Source organism: Sceloporus occidentalis, unplaced genomic scaffold (genome assembly GCF_023333645.1).
Source record: "Sceloporus occidentalis isolate IW3139 unplaced genomic scaffold, rSceOcc1.0.p SCAF_1, whole genome shotgun sequence".
Lineage (NCBI taxonomy): Eukaryota > Metazoa > Chordata > Lepidosauria > Squamata > Phrynosomatidae > Sceloporus > Sceloporus occidentalis.
In genome coordinates, this window is record NW_028316981.1 from 240,023,343 (window position 1) to 240,037,864 (window position 14,522).

Here is a 14,522-nt window from a genome sequence, read left to right on the forward strand (position 1 = left end):
GTAAAGCATTGTATGATAAGGCATCCATTGATTGGAAGTTACTGACACAAGACAGTGGAAAAATAACCAACTAGTGACATCTTTGAACTAATTTTATGAATACTGGTTAGTTGAAGGACGGCAAACAGCAAGACTTGCTGGGAAGAAGGGCTTGGAAACAGCTGTGATGGTTGCAAACAGGATAGTGGACTGCTTTGTCTAGTCCACGATGCCTACTCTTTTCATTTTATGCTCCCACAAGAGCTCCAAGAATCAGACATATGTACCTACAAACTGTACATATGAGTGTCCCTGACAGTATGAACTGTGAAGCTCCAAACTGGCTGTAATATTTTAGAGTCAACAGTAATAGAAACTTCCAGATTGGTTGTGTGATATAAAACTGTTTGTGAAGAGTGAAAAGATCAGCTTGTTCAGTGTGAGAAAGCCAGACTGTTAACTAGGTCTGATCACAGAGAACATATTGTACCTTATTTTTCAGTGGATTTGACTGCTGAAAAGTTACTTTGCATGCACAATTGTAAGTACTAATGTTAATCTTTAAAGCTATAATGGCCTGGGACCAGCTCAAGCAACAGAACACCTACGTATTTTCATAAAAATCTTTGCATTTAACCAAACCCTACTCAATGCTTTAACATGCTAGACACCATACGATGTAATACGATGTAATAATCTGGCTGGCTTCCCTTTGGTCTTCTAGATATTTATGAAGACATTGTACATTTGTGTTGGTATTTCTGTTCTAATGGATGAGTTTCAGTATCAAGTTAATGGCATGCAGTGGCATCATAGTTATATAATAATTTCTTTTCATTGAGGATGCTTGGTATCTGGGAAGGTATGTAAATACATAATAGTTTAGATTGGATCATAATAATGGACAAGATTGGTTTCTTATTGTTTCACCTAGAAATCTGTCTTGATCACTTAATATTTTTATTGCTAATAATGTAGATGATAGCTTGGAGGAGCAACAGTTGCCAAAATAAAACAAAATGCATTGGGGGGGGGGGGGGAATTCTCTTAGGATGTAAGCTAGCAGAAGGAGAAGGTACAGGAAGCTAGTAACCATTACTGACATCTCATCTTTTTCACTGCCAGAAACTGATGGGCCAGACAGGAGTATGCTTATTTTCTTTCATCTGTAAAAATTAGTTGACAAATTTTAACGTCAAAATATTTGAAAAATTTTAATATGTTTTTCCAAACAAACAAAAAGTTTGCACAATAATAGAATATATGGAAAGTTTATATGACATTGAAAATTCCCAAAGTAAGGAAGTAGTTAGGATCATGTTGAATAGACAGCACAGGTCAGATTTTATGTGTGACTTTTCTCTGCTTTATTTTAAACCAGTGCTCTGTTTTGGGTCTCAGGATCAGTGACATCACTAGGGTTTGTGTCACCCGGTGCAGTAATTCATGTTGTCACCTCCCATTGACCTCCCCCTGTATCACACCATACAGAATTCTTAGTAATGTTTTTGTACTAATTTACTTATAAATTGTAATTCCCATATATCACTGAATGTAAATAGTTAATAATTAAATTCCTACCTTTAAATTACAATATCATACACACATAATAAATTTGTTGACATATACATAATTTCATGTGGTTAAAGTGAAAATTTGGTAAAATGTGATGTTAACTTCCTGGGACCTCTCCTTTTAGCTCCCACTGAGCCTCACCCCACTCACGCCATCTGGTCAACATTTTAAAGCTCAATACAAGGTGTTGGTTTTGACCTATAAAGCCCTAAATGGCTTGGGCCCAGGGTACTTGGATGACCGCCTCTCCCCATATAATCCACCCCGCACACTCAGAACATCTGGGACAAATCTGTTAAAGGTCCCTCAGTCACATTTTGTGAGGACCTCACAAAGGGCTTTTGCCATCGCCGCCCCCTCCCTCTGGAACAGGCTCCCCGTAGAGCTCCGCTCCTCCGCATCGTTAGTTTCTTTTAAAAAGAACTTAAAAACGCATTTATTTCAGTTAGCATTTCCACCTTAGATAATTTATTTTTTTTCTCTGCCCCTTGTTTTTCCTTTTGACCTCGGACTGTTGTAATTTGACTTTTCCATTTCCTGCCCCTGATATATGTAATTTATTGATTCCTGTTTTTATTCCCATGCAGTGATGTTTTTAACCTTATACTGTAATGTTTTTAACTCTGTATTTTACTGTTTTAATCCTCTGTAAGCCGCCTTGATCATACCCATGGAAAGGCGGGGTATAAAATAAAATTATTATTATTATTATTAAAGAGATGCAAGCCAAAATACAGATGTCTGAGGAGCAGTGGTGTCACCCTCCCTTAGAGTGTCATCTGGTGTAGACCGCACCCCCTATACCCTCCCAGTGACACCACTGCTCAAGATATAAATCTATTCTTTGTCAAAATAGACTAGCTAATACCTAGGTTTCCTGCAATCAAACCAATTCTGAAATACATTTTCCTAAATTAAATATGAAATTTAATTTCTTAAATTATATATGCATTGCTGTCTGTGTTATACAGCAGGAAAACAGTTCAGTGTCACGGGTACCATGATAATTATTTAGGAACCATTATTAACTTTTACATGCATTGAATCTGTGTTATTGTTTCCTCTATTGAATTAAACTTTTGACTTGTATAAAAGTGGGTTTACATCCTGTGGAAGAAGCTTTTAAAAACTGATCTTAGTATAACTGTACAAAGTCTTTAAATGTCAAAAAATCAATAGGTTAAAGTGCTAAAGTCAATAACTACAGCTCTTTTTCTCATAGTGTTGCAGGAGGGGAACTCTTTGATTTTTTAGCTGAAAAAGAATCCCTAACTGAAGAGGAAGCCACAGAGTTTCTCAAGCAAATCCTTAATGGTGTTGGCTATCTCCACTCTTTGCAAATTGCACACTTTGATCTCAAGGTATGTTGGAGTGGTTTCAGTAAGTTTAAGCTTGGGAACACTATCTAATGAAGCTCTTAAAAATAATGCATACAAAAGCTAGTCTTTGATGTCAGTATTAATTATTGTTTTGGATCTTGTAGTTGACCTGTGTTACAAGATACACTTCTGTATCCTATACCCTAGGATGCAACAACCCATATATGTGCATGTCTTCACTTGGTTTCAAGGTGTAAAAACTAGTGTTTTGCCACACAATTGTTATGTAGACTTGGCTGTAGATTTTTCATGTAAACATATTGGTATTGTGTCTCCAATTATTATTTTGTATGTGTCCATACATGTACATGCACACACGTATTTGAGCTTTTTCCTTCTGTTAGTCTCTCATTTATGTTCTAAATAAAAGCTGCAAAAAACATTTCTGGGGAGAGGGGATGGTTTTAGCACATGATCTTGAGTATTCTTCAGTAAAACCTTACTTTCCAGATTGTGACTACGAAATTGTTCATGCATGACCAATTTTTTTTTTTTTTCAAAGCCTGAGAACATAATGCTGCTGGATAGAAATGTGCCAAAGCCTCGCATCAAGATCATTGATTTTGGCTTAGCACACAAAATAGACTTTAGCAATGAGTTTAAGAACATTTTTGGGACACCTGAATTTGTTGGTGAGTATTTTGCTTTATTATTTGACTCTAATGCCTTGACTTCATGATGGTGTGCGTAGATTGGTTTTAGTCTGTGTTAAACTGATCCCTGCTGGCTACATATTCTGGTGCCTTTGATGCATATTGTATCTTGCCTATCTTTTGCTTTCTCTGCTCAAACCAGAACTGAGAGTGAATGGAGAGATAAGCAGAGGCTATCCAAACTGCACAGAAAAACAGTGTTTCAGACATGATATATCTGTGTTTGTGTGTGATATCTTCTTTGTCCACTTGTTTAAAGTATCCATGAAAATAAATGTATAGAAACTCACACATATTTTGAGCATCAGGATCATTTATGTTAGCTATTGATAACATATTAATTATTCCCAGCAAAAATGAAAAATAAAACCAGACCTGCGCCTTTGTAAAATTTTTCCTGCCTCTTACCCTGGAAGACATTTTTGGGTGCCAGATAAGTGACTCTTCAGAGCCCTGCTTTAGGGGGAGAACTTCACTAATAAAGGAGTAATTGTCCTATTTTGCCTTTGAGAAGCAAACCAGAAGGCTCAATGTCCCAGAGATTTTAAGGAGAGAGAATATCCAAGATCACCAAAACATCAGCTGAGAAACAGAGACAATCTAGTCCAGTCCAAGTTGTTTATGGGTCAGTCTTCAGGTAAGCAGTCCAAAAGGCTATCTGGAAGAATAGTGAGAAGTCCAGGCAGAATTCAAGGCAACCAGTCAGGGAACATGGCACCAGTGTAGGTTTCTTCCACACTTTTCCCCCTTTCTGCTCGTCAGACTGATGCTGTCTCCCTTCCCCCCCAGTGGCTTTAGAATGTCAGCCACACTTGTCCATGGGAGGTGCTGGGTTATTATAGTCCACTTTGGTCTCACAGGTGCGCCCTAATTGTTATATATAATTCCTATATAAACGCTGTGAGGTCTGCGTCTTTCTCTTGCTGTAACATCTCTCCATAGGGGTAGGTATTGGTAAGTCTGGCTCTTCCTTTGAGGGTTTGGAAATTCTGCTCCTGTGGCTGCTGCAAACTGTTCCTGTAGCTGCTGGATTCTATCCTCTTGTGACAACAGACCTGGCATTTCTTCTGGGCTCTCAGGCTCTATATCAGAGCCTTCATTCTCAGCATGAGAGTTCATCCCATTATTGCATGACAGCAATAATGTTTCTTCTGAAGATATCCATAAATCCTCCTGATCTAGCCATCAACTACTAGCAAATCTAATTTTCAGCTGGTGACAAAGTAGTGTAAATGGGGCTTGTCCTGCTCTCGGCATTTCTTGATGATAGTGTTTTTTCTGGTCACAGTTCTAGGACTGAAACTGCTTGGGTTGCCCTGGTGGAAAAGTACAAATCTATTTTCCTGGACATTTTAATAGTTTTGAATATCACATTATTTCGTATTGCCTTTTTGGTTTATGGACTCTGCTCTATAGTGGTTCTTCTCTTTTTTGGTAGATCAGTTTCAGTGGATGCTGCTGCAAATGCTGTGTAACGCTGTGACAATTTTATGGTGCAGTGTTCCACAGAATGCTGTGTTATTTCCTGTGGTATTTAACATCTAGAAGATATCAGTGGGACAAGTCAACAGAATTTTGGGAGCTGGATAACATCAGTATGCTAAATATACCCAGCTCTGTTTCTTTTTCTATCTGGCCAAGGTGCAGCTACGAATAACCTTGAACTGGTATCTAAAGCTGGGTTGAGAGATAATCAATAAAAGTTTGATTCAAATAAGGCTAAGATGCTATTTGGACTTATTCGCCGATGGATGCTGTAATAGCAATTTGGATGACCTTTTACTGGTGTGCTGGTTGCACCTCTTCTTGGAGAGGGAAAACATGTCCTCAGTTACTCATGGCAGGCTAGATTACTGGAATATATTGTATGTGGAGCTGCTGTTGAAGAGTGTTTAAAAGTAACAGGTAATCCACAGTGTGACAGCCTATTCTGCCAGTAGTAGAAAGGCTTCACTGGCTGCTAGTTTACTGATGTCCTAAATTCCAGATTCAGATTTTTGTCTTTAAATACACAAATAATCTAGAATCCAAGAGAACTGAACCACATGAATCTACATGTCAGGGGAAACCTTTATTGGACAACCTTTGTTAGAGTTCTGTGCCTTCTGTTGTTAGGCGAGTAGCAACCATGAAGAGTATCTTTCCCAATTAATTGAATTCTCTTCCAAGATATATTTCCCTCACAGCTACGTTACAGTCCTTTCAATACCAAACAAATCTGCTCTTTTTTTCCAATTGTTTAATTTGTTTGTTTTTTATATATGTAAACCCCTGTTTAATTGGGTGAATTTTCCAGATATTTTTAACTGGTTATTTTTAACTTTGGTGTGATCTGCTTCTCTTTTGAACTTAGTTAGATGGTTTTATAGTATTGTTTTAGTTAGTTTGTAATCAGTTATTTTGTTTTAAGTGTAATGGAGATTTCAAAATACATAGTTGATAGGTAGCAATTCAGAGAAAAAAAGGAAAGGAAAGAAAGCACTGTGGATTTAAAAATTTCTTGGAAGCAGCAGTTATTTCAAAACAGGAAACAAGTTGTAAGCCTAAATCCAACACTAGACCAAACAAGAGTACAGTCAACCCTCCGTTTTTGCGGGGGATCTGTTCCAGATTCCTCCCCCATGAAAACAGAGACTCGTATGTATTCAAGCCCCATTGGCTTGAATGGGGCATGCCCCATTGAGGATAACGGAGGATGCCCCTTCGGGAATAATCAAGAATGCTGATCTCAAGTCTGTGAGAAAGGAGGGGCGACTGTATGTGTCTTAGATCAATCTAACTTATATAACCCTTCACAAGCCAAGTCTTCATTTATTTATTAGGCCAATTCATTGGAACTAACAGTTGTATTTAAGAAATAGGAATTTAAGTATGGTGAAAATAAAGAAAGGTGAGGGTGCAAAATTAGAAATTCCACAAGGAGGAGCAACTGTTGTCATGTATGCCTACAGTGAAGAAACAACTGGTGTAGTGGTCTGAGTACTGGACTACAGCTCTGGAGACCAGAGTCTGAATCCCTGCTCAGCCATTGAAACCCACAGGGCGACCTTAAGCAAATTACACTTCCTCAGCCTCAAAAAAGGGCTAAGGCAAATCTCCTCTGGACAAATCTTGCCTGGAAAACCCTTTGATAGGTTTGTCTTAGGGTCACCATAAGTCAAAGTCCTGAATGCATGCAACAACAAGCACAATAGATTGCTGCTATATGTTTAATTCAGTACTTAGCTATGACACACCTGAGGTAAAAAGGTCACAGGGAGGGCAAAGACTGACTGGGAAGAAGGAATACCTATACCATGATCTTAAAACAAACTTTGAACCACAGAAAACTGAGGTTGTTGTAACTACAAGGTGAGAACTCTAAGATCAGAGATTTCAGGCTTCCATCCCACCTTGACCAAGGGCTTGTGAAATCACCAGGATGGTTTCTGTGATGGTTTCATAAAGGGGAAAAATGTGATTGTGGTGGTAGGAATTCCTCTATACCTGTTGCAATTCCTCTATACCTGTGGTCCTCTTGACTCCCAGTCACATTCCCAAAATGAATTTTAGACACCTCAGAGCGTATCTAACCTCCTTTCACTCCATTGTGAAAGGAGCGTATTTTTAGCAAAAGTTGGGGGGACCCCATAGAAAGGTAAAATGGGTAATAGAGAGCACCACCGATATTTCTGTGTGGAAGGAAACCTTCAGGATCAATAGAAATTTCCATCTGTCAGACTTCACATCCTTAGAATTCTTCCCTTGAGTATACAGGTATTTACTAAAAGAAAGCAGATATTATCTATCTATTAAGGTATACAATGTTGTTCACATACCTTTTGGCATGCAGCAGCATATGAAACAAAGGCAATGTAAAAGGAGAGCAAAAATGTTAAATGTACTGAAAAACCAGTAAAACTGTAGAAAGCTCATATACAGTAGTACAGTGAAGGTAAGCAGAAGGAAAAAAGCATTAAAAGAAGGCAATACAATTCTATAATTAGTCTAAGCAAAGGATAAGCAGGATTGTTTCATCTCCAAAAAGAGAAACAGCAAGAGAGAGAGAGTGCATTGATAAGAAAACTAACTTCAAGTTAACATAAAGAATAATTACATTAATAAAGCTGAGTGAAATAATGGGATGTAGAAAAAAAGAAATCCTAGAAGGAAAGAAAGAGAAGTAACTTTTCTAAAGTAGACTAAAAAAAATGAAACTGTCTTGAAGATAATAACCAAGTATACAGGAATTTTGTGTAAAGGACTAGGTTTTGAACTGGCTTACAGCCCGAAAACTAAACAATGGGAAATTAGGGAAATGCTAGAAGCAAAGAAGAGAGTACTTTTAGGCATGTGTGTTTACATATGCTAGCAGAGCAAAATAGGGAAGTAAGGAAGTAAAGCATACAGAAAACAGAATAACAAAAAATGAAAATGAGTGTATGCATATTCATCAAGGAGATTTTTTTTTTAATCTCAAAACTGTATGGCAATTTTGAATGTGTTGCTTGACTACATAATAGCCAATTTATGAATGTCATCCCATATCTTTTCATAATTTCATCCGGTGTTTGGGAGTTCAGTGTCATCAGTATGCCAATGACACACAACTGTCTCTCTCCTTTCCATCCAATTCCAAGGAAGCTGTTTCTGCACTAAGCCAGTGTCTCCTGTCAGTAATGGTCTGGAATAGGGTGAACAAATTGAAACTTAATTCAGACAAGACAGAGGTGCTCCTAATCCTAGTCAGAAGGCAAACCAGGGATTAGGGATTCAGCCTGTAGTGCAAGGGGCTACACTTCCCATGAAATCTCAGGTTCGCAGGCTGGATGTGCTCCTGGACTCAGATCTGAGCCAGAATGTCCAAGTTTCAGCTGTGGCAAGGAGTGCATTTGCACAGTTAAACCTAGTGCACCAGGTATGACCTTTCCTTGAGAGGCCAGATCTGGCTATGGTGACACTTCATGATTACATCTCATCTGGACTATTGTAGCATACTCTACAAGGGGCTGCCTCTGGAACCTATTTGGAAACTTTAACCGGTCCAAAATGCTACATCCAGGCTGTTGACTGGTGCTGGGTACAGGGATCATGTGACACCCCCTTTATTGAAACAGCTATATTAGCTACCAGTCCATTTCTGAGCAGAATTCAAAGTGCTAGTTTCAACTTTTAAAGCCATACACAGCTAGGGACCAGACTTATCTGAAAGGCCATATCTCTTTATATAAGCCAGGGTGTCTGCAGGGCAGGGCTTTTTCACAATTGCACCACTCTCACAGGTGTGGTTAGTAAAGACTTGTGAGAGAGCTTTCTCTGTTGCTGTTTACAGATTGTGGAACTCCATAGCAGGTCTGGTTGGCCCCTCCCTGTTCTCTTTCCACCAGCAGGTGAAGACATTCTTATTTAGATCTTGGAGATTTTAACTGATGCTGAACATAAAAAAACCCGAAAATAATGACCGCAGAAGACATACACAAATTCAATCTAGACAATGAAGAAATTGAAATAGTTAAAGAATTCCTATATCTAGGATCAAACATTAACCAGAATGGAGACTGCAGTCAAGAAATAAGAAGAGTAGGAATGGGAAGGGCGCCTATGAAAGAACTGGAAAAGCTACTGAAGAACAAATTCATACAACTGAGCACTAAAGTCAGAATCGTTCAGACCATTGTATTTCCAATTACCATGTACGGATGTGAGCGTTGGACAGTGAAGGAAGCAGACAGAAAGAAAATCAACTCATTTGAAATGTGGTGCTGGAGAAGAGTACTTAGGATACATGGACAGCCAAGAAGACTTGAACAGATCAGAGCAGGGCTCTCCTTGGAAGCAAAGATGATCAAGTTGAGACTATCATACTTTGGCCACATAATAAGAATGCACAGATCACTAGAAAAAACAATAATGTTTGGAAAGGTAGAGGTTAGAAGAAAGAGAGGAAGACCACAAACCAGATGGATAGACTCAGTCAGGAGGGTTGTGGGCAAGGACTTGCAGGATCTGGGCAGGGAAGTGGAGGAGAGGGATTCTTGGAGACATCTCATCCACAGGGTCGCAATGAGTTGGAACTGACTCAAGGGCAACTAACAACAAGAAGATTTTAACTATGGAGATGTACTGTGTGGATAATGTGGTGTGATGTACATTACATTTTTTAAAAAAATTAATGAAACTGTGTTGTAATTGTTTTAATCATACTTTTAATAATACTGATATTTAATTATTTTTTAAATTTTGTAATCAATTTTTCAGTATAGCTGAACTGTAATGTTGCAGGTGTGAAAAGCAGTAATAATTACATAGAAATGTCACTATCTCAGTAAAATGTATAAAAATCTCTAATTGACCGTCCTCTTTCACCACTTTTCCTATCATCTGTTCACCGGTTACACTGATTCCCACAGATATAAAATGCATGTAACATCTCATCTAGATATTTTATTTTACTTAATATGAAGGGTTTTTATTCCACCTTCCTGAACAGATAAACATTATGTTAAATACAGACACATAGCCATGTTAGTCTGAAATATCAGTATGCAAAGGGATCTTGTAGAACCTTTGAGTGTAACTGGATGCAAAATCCCTTTTCATATTAATACTCCAGACTAGCATGGCTATGTCTCTGAATTTTACCACATAGTTAGTCGCAAAAGTGCTGCAAGATTCCTTTGCAATGTGTTAAAAAGCAACTTACAACAGTGAAACAGAACTTTATAACAAAAAGACTTAGCAGAACTAAAATGAACATAAAATAGTAGTGGCATCTAATAAAAACTCAGGAGAATGAAAGTGAATACTTATAAGAAATTACAATGAATACAATGAGACATATCCCCTGTTAAAAATATGGATGTATAGGGTTGCAGCCTTTGTTCTGTGCACAAAGGTTGGCAAGAGTGCCTTGCTCTAAAATTGGCCATACTAGTTGGTGGATTCTGGGAGATATGGTCCAAAAGGAAACTTTTTGAAGCTCTGGTGCCATGTAAGTGTCCTTGTGAGACTATTCCATAACCAGTGTGGTGTGACAGAGAATGTGTTATTCTGATCACTACCTATCTAATTATGGAAGGCAATGATATTCACAAAACTGGTGCATAGACCGATATGGGAGGAAGTAGTCCTAAGCTGTATAGATTTTCACAGGACAAAAAGAGGGCTGATTTTTTTTTTTATGAATTGGGTATAATGAAGATTTTTAAAATAATAGTTGGGCCACCACTCCACATTCTGATCCAGGTTGTTGCACTTGACTATATTAACTCACTTTAATTATTTTATGTAGATTTTTCCAGTCACACAATTTGCCTTTTCAGGACATCCTTTCTAGATTCCAGAGTGAAGTGAGGGGAGTTCAGTTCACTGACTATGGAGCTTATCACACAGGAGGCTTCCGTCCTCCTCCCGTGATTAACTCAAATTTAAAGTGTCCAAATAGTGCAATCAGGGTTCACACCCCCACACTTTTCTCCCATCCTTCTCCCATCAGTAAATCGCAATCAGCGCACTTGTCCCATCAGTAAAGTGTCATGGAGTAGCCATTTGGCAATAATGGAAGAACCTGTTATTGCCAAATGGTAACTCCATAATGTTTTACTGATGGGACAAGTGCACTGTTAAGAAGATTATCACATGGGGAGGCTGGCAATTGTGATTAACTGACGGGAGAAGGATAGAAGAAAAGCACGGGGGTGTGAAACCCAATCACTCTATTTGGACGCTTTACATTCAAATTAATCATGGAAGAAGGGCAGAAGTCTCCCCATGTGATAAGCTGATATGTGCAGTCCACAAGGTGAAGCCCTCCCGCAGCCAGCACCTCACCGCCCTGGGACACACACCACATTTTTTTAAACAAAAAGAGTTCTTGCACCTCAAGGAAATGGGAAGCAACTTCCTTCGAGCTGTTTTAAGGCTCCAAAAGCAAAGTGATGACTGGTCCTCTTCTTAACCCCAAACAACTAATTTTGGGCAAATTCCCCCTCCCCCCCAAAAAAACTAAAAAGTAAAAGAAGCCTTTTTTTTTTTTTTTTTGAGTTAAAAATTGTAGTATAACATGGAGGGTCCATGTCTCTTAGGTCTGGTAGAGGGTCTGTGCAGACCTATGTCTAGACGCTGCCCACTATAGAATATAATCTGTCATCTAGAATATCATCTGTCTTCTTGTATATTGTGTTGTTTTTAGGTCAAGAAACATTAGGATGCACCTCCTAGTATTAGAATTAATTGTTACAGAGAAAATTAAAGATTCTTGTCAGCATGTCTTGTTGTCTGACTATATACTAAAGATGCTGTTTTATCTCTTAGCTCCTGAAATAGTTAACTATGAACCACTGGGTCTTGAGGCAGATATGTGGTAAGTGGTCAGTTTTTCTGGGACTTGAATTGTTTGTAATTTTGCTGTGTCTTTAAATATTGATCAAGATGCTTTTTACTTTTTACTTTTTTCCTTTGTAGGAGCATTGGTGTGATCACTTACATTCTGTAAGTATTAAAATTCTAAATCATATTGTTTACTTTTGCTGTTGCTGCTGTGAGCCTTCATGTTATTTCTGACTTATGGCAACCCTAAGGCCATGGGGTTTTCTGGGCAAGTTTTGTTCAGAGGAGGTTTGCCATTGTCTTACCCTGAAGCTTAGAATATGTGACTTGTCCAAGGTGACTCAGTGGGTTTCATAACTGAGTTGGGAATACAACCCTGGTCTCCAGAGTCACAGTCAAACCGCAGTCAAACCACTATGTCACACCAGCTCTCCTTTGTTTATTTTCCAGGGTATCAGTTTTATAATAATGTACGGGTTTTTTAAATCCTTATCCAGAATTACTTCCTTACAATTGTGCATTGTTTTTACGAGAGAGAGAGAGAGAGAGAGAGAGAGAGAGAGAGAGAGTGTTGTGTGTTGTGTGTGTACAGTCTGGATACAGCTTACTTTGTTAAGAGAACCTGCAGAGGTCAAATTGCCTTCCTTAAACCCTCTGTGCACTCTCAGAATCTGCTGCAGAAGGTTGGAAAACTTTCTTAGCAATGCAGGAGACTGCCAAGGAAAATTTGAGGAGTAAAAGTTATTTCATGCTATCCAAACAGTGGATTTTACGCTATACTAGTTGCATTCATAGTGTGTTTCCATCTTTATTTTCAATATCATGGCTTATTTAGATCTTAACTTCTGTGGTAACATAACTTCGTAGGCTTTGGATTAGATGGATTTTTAAAAACTTATCAAAGTAGTAATCATTCTAAAACTGTAGTATGAAAGCTTTGTTTAGAATGTTATGCTGGCAAGCAAACTTTTTTGTCTTGGAATCAAACATATTCATGATTGTGATCAAACTTCATTTTTATAGCCTGAGTGGTGCATCACCATTTCTTGGAGAGACAAAACAAGAAACCTTAGCAAATGTGTCTGCAGTGAACTATGACTTTGAGGAAGAATTTTTCAGTAATACCAGTGCACTAGCTAAAGATTTTATAAGAAGACTTCTAGTTAAGGATCCAAAGTAAGTTTCGTCCAGTCCTTACTTTATGATACTGAATGTATTTAATGTGTATGATACTGAGGATGAGGGAATAGCTGATGGGTTCCTAAATCTTTGTGGAATAAAGCAGATCGTCCCTGCCCAGTTATTCAAGACTTCAGCAAATTAATCCCACAACTCAGTGTGATTTGTATTTGACATTCAGAGGCAAATTAACATATGATGATTTATTATACTCAGGCTGTTCTTTGGAGCTGTATAATTAGGTTGTAAAAGGTAAAGGTATTCCCGGTTGATAAGGTTGTCAAGTCATGTCTGGTCATAGGGGGTGGTGCTCGTCTCTGTTACTAAGCCGAAGAACCAGCATTGTCAGAGACTTCTCTCTGATCATGTTTAAAAAATAAGCAGGCTAATTACATTACAGCTTTTCCCAACCTGGAGTGCTATAGATTTATTGGACTACAACTTGAATATATATAGATTATGGAGTCCAAGAAATCTGGACCATACCAGATTGGCAAAGGCTGTTTTAGATGCAATGTGATACTATGAAGTAGGATAAGGGGGATCTCTGGTTCCTTCCTAGGTATGAAATTCACAGATTGACTTGTACTGTTCACTGTCCCCCAGCCTATACTACCTCACAGGTTATTTTTAAGACAGAATTGGGAATAGGTCATGTGAGTCATCTTTATGTAAAGATACATGTAAATGTTACCAAATAAAATGTATTTCTCTTTTGGAAGGAAGAGAATGACAATTCAGGACAGCTTACAGCATCCCTGGATCAAGGTTAGTAAACAAAAGTATACCCTATTTATTCTGTTTTGTTCACATTTGGTTTTTTGTTTGCCTTCTGACAGTCTTATAGGCATAACCTCTTATGGATTTGGTTTCCCTCCCACCCTACCCAATAATGGAGCAGGAGATTTGCTAGCATTTAGAAATACATGCGATGTATGAGACAGAGAAAAAAGTTTCTTCCAGATATCCAAATTTCCAGCAGTTGACTCTTACATTTTAAATTCAGTCAGTTCATTGATACACCAGGCAATAAGGAAATACCAGAAGAGGAAAGGAACCAGTATGTAACCCAAAGAGAATGAACACTCACATCTCAAGTATTTGTTAAAGAAAATCAGCATTAGTTGTGCAGCTCTTAAATTGTTTCATAAAAGTTTCATACTTGTGAATGAATCCAGTAGATAGATAATATGTTCTGCTATTTCTTATCCTTTTTACTGCATTTCAAGCTGTTCGTTTAATTTTGTCACAGCCTAAAGATACCCTACAAGCACTTAGTAGAAAAGCATCGGCTGTAAATATGGAGAAATTCAAAAAGTTCGCAGCACGCCGAAAATGGAAAGTAAGGTCTAATAATTATTTACAATATTGTGATATCGTTTTGTCTTTGTCTTTGAGTTAAATACACGTAATAATATATTTTCATATTAAGGCGGTTGAGGGCCTGATG

At 38.1% G+C, this 14,522-nt stretch overlaps 1 protein-coding gene across 4 annotated transcripts in view; it reads left to right on the forward strand.

Moving 5' to 3' along the window:
* The window catches only part of LOC149323667 (death-associated protein kinase 1), a 110,688-nt gene that overhangs the window by 54,478 nt on the left and 41,688 nt on the right, over positions 1-14,522 (forward strand). For 3 of the 4 annotated variants that reach the window (XM_089490803.1, XM_089490800.1, XM_089490813.1), the window contains exons 4-10: positions 2,777-2,915; positions 3,436-3,565; positions 11,879-11,927; positions 12,029-12,055; positions 12,917-13,069; positions 13,795-13,840; positions 14,325-14,414. In XM_089490803.1, coding sequence (XP_089346929.1) covers positions 2,777-2,915; positions 3,436-3,565; positions 11,879-11,927; positions 12,029-12,055; positions 12,917-13,069; positions 13,795-13,840; positions 14,325-14,414 — 634 coding nt within the window. The remainder of the gene's footprint in view (positions 1-2,776; positions 2,916-3,435; positions 3,566-11,878; positions 11,928-12,028; positions 12,056-12,916; positions 13,070-13,794; positions 13,841-14,324; positions 14,415-14,522) is intronic. The other variant, XM_089490822.1, reaches the window with a different exon arrangement.